Here is a 5,375-nt window from a genome sequence, read left to right as displayed (position 1 = left end):
TGAGGTTGGGCGCCGCACCGGCACCGGGCACCGCACCGCCGGCACACGGGGCTGGGCGCTGCAGCGCGCCGGGAAACGGGATGCCGGGCACCGGCACCGGCGTGGGGCTGAGCACGGCGCGGCACCTCCCTGGGAGCGGCACTGGCACCGCCGGCACGGTCAGGGGCATTGCCGGGACGGGGGCTGGTGCAAGGCTCGTCTCTGCGCTGCTGCGATCAGCACTGGCACTGCCAGTGTGCGGCTGGGCACTGCACGGCCCGGGGACTGGGACCAGCACAACCAGTATGTGGCTGGGCAATGCGCTGCCCGGGGACTGGGACCGGCACCACCAGCATGTGGTTGGGCACTGTGGTGCCCAGGGAATGGGACCAGCACAACCAGTACGTGGCTGGGCACTGCATCAGCAAGGACTTTCTGGAACAAAGCATGTAGTAAAACCAGTGCAGACTGCTGCTGCAGGAGAGGAGCCAAATGGCGAGGAACGTTGAGTGTTAATCAGTATCAACAACAGCACTGAATCCCTTTGGTTTGACATCCAGCCTTGAGCAGGAAACCCTTGAGGGTGGGACAACTGCTGACCTGGTCAGGCTAATGACAGGTGTGATGGAGAGTAGGGGCGCTAGCGGGGAAGGGTACGCAGAAAGAGCAGTGCTGTCTTTTGCGACTGACTGCCCCAGTGCCATACCGTACCAGTGGTGGCAAGGAGTCTCCAGAGGAGAGGGAAGCTGACACCGCGCTAGGTACCGGCCCCTGAGCAGCACCACTGAGGTATTGGTTCTCTGATGCCAAACATGACATGCCCTCCATGGACTCTGGACAGACAGCCTTGGGGAGCACCAGCCGCCCCCCCATGCCCGCGACCCTGCAGGGTGCTCCCGCACTGTGTAGTGCCACCGTGCACGTGGCAGCCATGCCTCGTGCCATGCGTTGCGCCACGCTCTGCAGCCGGACTTCGCACGGCAGACGCCTGCGCTCTCCTGCTTCTTGGTGCGGGGCTGGGTTCTGCACCGCGGTCCCGTGCCACGCGCTGCATCTGCCTCTGCGCTCAGCTGGGCGCTGGGTCCCCAACAGCCTTATCATGAATTTATATCACGCATCTTGAAACATTCTTGGCGGAGAAAGGCATTTCTGTTCGTGATTTTTTTTTTTTTTTAACACTTTCAAGTGTTGTTTGTACTGCGTACAGAAAATGCAAACCTTTCAGGCAATTTAAGGGAAAAATGTGCCATCTCGTGAGTTAAATGTTTGCAGGACGGTGCTATAGAGATGTTTTTTAGTCTCTTTACATCTGTCTAAAAGCACTTCAGTTATCTGGATATTTCTCAATATTGTTTTTCTCCCTTGTCACTTACTGGGCATTTATTGCACATTCGTAAATGGAAGTACAACAAATCTTTATTTTTCACACTATTTAGACCTTTATTTCAGGTGTGGCTAGATGTGAGCAGATCTGGCAAAGATTCATGGCCCTGATTAGCTCGAGTACTCTGCTCCTTCAAACCCACTGTAGTTCCTGTTGCTTTGGACCCAAGGTCCATTGCTGATCTGTGCCACTGAGTTAAAAGTGGTACCCAAACAACTGCATTTTAGCGTTATTTCATCCCCACTCTAAACCTCCCTCTGAGCCTTCTCCTCTGCAGATGGAGCTGAATGGGCCCACAAATCCACTGGAACAGCCGCCTGGGAACATGTCCAATTTCATCTGCAGGCCCAAATGTAGCTGAAAATGATCAAAAGATTTTTATTAAAATCTGGGTTAATTGTGACTTGGGAAGATTTCTAACGCAGACCGGCGTGTACATGGCTCTATAATGATGTTTTTTCCTGGCCCTGTCTTTCTTTACGGGCCCAGATGTGAGCTGTGTGCACACCATGTAGGAAGAGTGCTGGAAAGTACCTTTGGGAGCAGAACAGTGATAACCAAGCAGCAGTTATGGATTTCACCATCTTCTTACTCTCCTCTTTAGGTCATTAAGGGAAAAACAGGGAGACGAGCAATTGAGTAACATAACTCATGTCAAATACCTGCTTTGCTAGAAAAGATCGAAAGGCAAAGCAAAGTGGTTGGAGGGCATCGGTGTGCGTGCCCGTAGGGTAGCTGTGCCTGCGAGAGGGGCACAAGCAGAAATCCCCTGATATCTTCTCTCTCCCCGGTGGCACAGGACTGATGCTCTCCAGGCTGTCACACCAGAGAGAGCGAGAGGAAGGTGGTCTGTGGGGTAAATGCAAAATGAGCCCATGGAGAGTTACTGTGGCGTGGAGGCTGTGGCTGGGATTAGCCCGCCTGGTGGAGTCCCAGCTCTAACCAGGACGGCTTCAGCTGAAGGCTGAGGCTTCAAACTATCTCCAGCCGGCCAGAGATGGATGTGGAAAAGCCAGCCAGGGTTGCTAGGATGCCAGGTGCTCCTTAACTCAGTAGGGATTAAAATCCTGTGCCCGAGTCTTTCCAGTTGAAGGTCCCCATCCTGCAAACACCTCTGCCTGTGCTCAGCTTTATGCTGGCAGTTTTAGGTCTTCCACGCCACATGGAGTAAATCTTGTACATGTTGGCAGGAATCAAAGACGAGGCCAATAACTAACTGCTGGTAGCAGTAAGAAAAGGAATAGAAAGATGTGGGAGGTTGGGTTTTTTGGTTTTGATTTTTTTTTGGCCACAGCTCTGATCAACAGATATTCACAGCCAAACTCACCCCCTACTCAAAGCAGTGCTGGCTTGGTTCATCAGCGCCTGCCGTGGTATCAGCACAGAAGACCTTTCATATATGCCACGGGCTGCACCTATTCAGCAGGTGAGCCTGTTAGCTGCTAAAAATCTCTCGCAGGGCATTGAGGTTGCCTGGCTGGACCAGGAGGCTGCGGCAGGGGACTTGGCTGCAGCAGGGAATGACTTCTTCTGCCCTGGCAGCCACAAGCCTTTGGGAGCTGCCATAAGAGAGGTGGCATTTGTAGATCACAGTAACCAGACTTCGCCAGGGCTGGTAACGCCAGCATTGCTCTTTGGACTTCATAATGCCAGGAGGATCTTCCGAATGGAGACACAGCTAATGCAGGTAGCAATTCCATAACCTGTATTTTATCCAGCACCATCCTTTCCTGGCATACTCCGGTGCCATATTTAATAATGAGAATTGCTGTAACACCCCTTGGTTCTCAAAAGTCAACAGCCTGATGCCAGCCTTTGCCACCATAAAGTCATAGCTAGGGCAAGTAGGTATCGCAAAATCTCCGGGACTCATCTCCCCTCTCCTCAGCTCTCTTGGAGGCAAGAAAGGAGATTTGGGGTTGTGCTTGCCTTGCCCAGCATCCCACCTGAATGGGGCGACTGGGTGGCGATTGGGTGGCCTCCAGGCTGGATTACATCTGAGTTGTGTTGATCATAGAATGATATCATAGAATGGTTTAGGTTGGAAGGGACCTTGAAGATCATCGAGTTCCAACCCCCCTCCCATGGGCAGGGACACCTCCCACTAGACCAGGTTGCTCAAAGCCCCATCCAGCCTGGCCTTGAACACCTCCAGGGATGGGGCATCCACAGCTTCCCTGGGCAACCTGTTCCAGTGCCTCACCACCCTCAGAGTGAAAAGTTTCTTCCTGGTATCTAATCTAAATCTACCCTCTTCCGGTTTGAAGGCATTCCCCCTCGTCCTAAAATGATGATGATGGTCACGGCTTTCTTTGAGGAAAAAGACAGTCAAAACTTGAGGGTGGAGGGTGGTCTGGTGAAGCATGAGAAAAATAAAACTTGGTGGTGGAAAAGGAAAATCAGCCTTATGTGGAAGAAAACCAGAAAAGGGCACCATTCCCAGAAGATTTCAAGGTCTGCAAATGAAGCAGCTACCTTTTCAGGCCAAAGAATTGAAATTCATGCTTAGGGTTTTTTTGACAACTCATTTGCTTGTTCTGTGAGAAGTATTCCTCTGAAATCCTGGGCAGGGGTGTGATTTGCACCTAAGTAATCTATGATAGAAAACTTTTGAGCAATCCTTACGGAAACCAAGGGAAAGCTAAAGAGCTCTCCATACTCCTGTCTGGCACCAGGTGGCACAAGTACTGCTCTTGGTAATTTGGCGCTTCGGCAAACTGAAACACGGGCATTCAAACCACACGGAAGGAATACAGAACTGTATTAGCCAACTTCAGCAGGCAACGCCAACTTTAACAAGGAAGTTAAGAGAAGATTCGTTCTTGTATGCTACCTATAAAACAGCTGAAAACGACAGAAGTGCCAGAAATCAAAATCTTGATAAAATCTGTATTATTTACCTAGGTAAAGTGACTGCTGATATTTCTAGGATGGGAAAAATTTATAGAAAACACTACTTGTCTTTACCACTGCCAGAACAAGCTTCAGCTCAGCATAAAGAGTAGGTTCAAGTTTTTAATCTTGAACGTGAAATGTGCTCTGTCTGCCCAAACTCCGGGAGTGAGCTGAGTTGGCGCTCAGGTAGTTGGACACCTCTTAAGGATGCCCAGACCTTGCTGCTCTCGTGTGAGTTTTCAAACTCTGTGCTGGGAGGTTGGACCGAACTGCCTAAAAGGATTAGGTTCTTCGCGCCAGCAAAGACCTGCTATGGTCAGGGAAGAAGCTCTGTGTTACCTGCTGTAAAATCTCGCGGCTCATTGTGGAGGGTTTGCCCTATAAAGTCAGGCTTAAATCTGGTCCTGAGGTTAAGATGGAGGAAGAAGTGTGATGATACCAAAGCCAGGAGCTCCACGTTGTGGTAACGATGATGCTCGCAGGGCTGCCGAGCAAAGCACGGATGTGTACCCGCTTAGAGAGGCTCACCCCATTTTGAGCAAAGAAGGGACAGGGCTATGACACGCGGCGGCAGTGCGCGAGGGCACAGCGTGTTGGCCACCTCCCCGGGTGCACCAGCGCTGGCCGCGTGTGAGGGTTGGCCGTGCTGTTTGAGGGCCGTGCCGCTGACCGTGCTGACTTGGGGGTTGGTGTCCAGGCGTGCCTGTGGCGATGAACAACCGCTGTTGATGGGAACAGCGTGCCCGCATGCGAGAGCGTTGCTGTACGTGCATCCCGTACGTGCGTCTGTGGTGACGAGGGTACACTTCTGCCTGTACGTGGGTGCCGGTGGCGTTCCCAGGGTGGTGTACGCAGAGGTGTATCTCTGCAGGTCACCAGGTCACTCCGTGGATGTGCGTGTGGGTTGCTACCAGGGCTGCGTGGACACAGAGGGTGAATTTGGGCAGGTGTCTCCTCTGGGTGCGTGCTGCGGGTGTTCTCAAGGCTGTGAGGCCGCGGCCGCGTCTCTCTGGGTGCGGGGCCCTCCTTTGGCGGGGGTATCTTTGGGTGGGGGATGCTCCCGGGGGTGTCCCTGCCTGCGGGGGCCATCCCGGGGCCGCGCCGCTGCAGGGCTGTC

The 5,375-nt window shown here is 52.7% G+C and overlaps 1 protein-coding gene across 1 annotated transcript in view; it reads left to right on the top strand.

The window, feature by feature from the left end:
- Nucleotides 1–805: 805 nt before the first annotated feature.
- ACSS1 (acyl-CoA synthetase short-chain family member 1) overlaps nt 806–5,375 on the top strand; it is a 39,037-nt gene continuing 34,467 nt past the window's right edge. Inside the window, exon 1 of the mRNA XM_009894861.1 lies at nt 806–987. Coding sequence (XP_009893163.1) covers nt 806–987 — 182 coding nt within the window. The remainder of the gene's footprint in view (nt 988–5,375) is intronic.

The sequence above is a fragment of the Charadrius vociferus genome, unplaced genomic scaffold, assembly GCF_000708025.1.
Source record: "Charadrius vociferus isolate BGI_N301 unplaced genomic scaffold, ASM70802v2 scaffold411, whole genome shotgun sequence".
Classification (NCBI taxonomy): Eukaryota; Metazoa; Chordata; class Aves; order Charadriiformes; family Charadriidae; genus Charadrius; species Charadrius vociferus.
The sequence above is the reverse complement of the archived record's forward strand: the minus strand, read 5'-3'. Positions and strand labels throughout refer to the sequence as shown.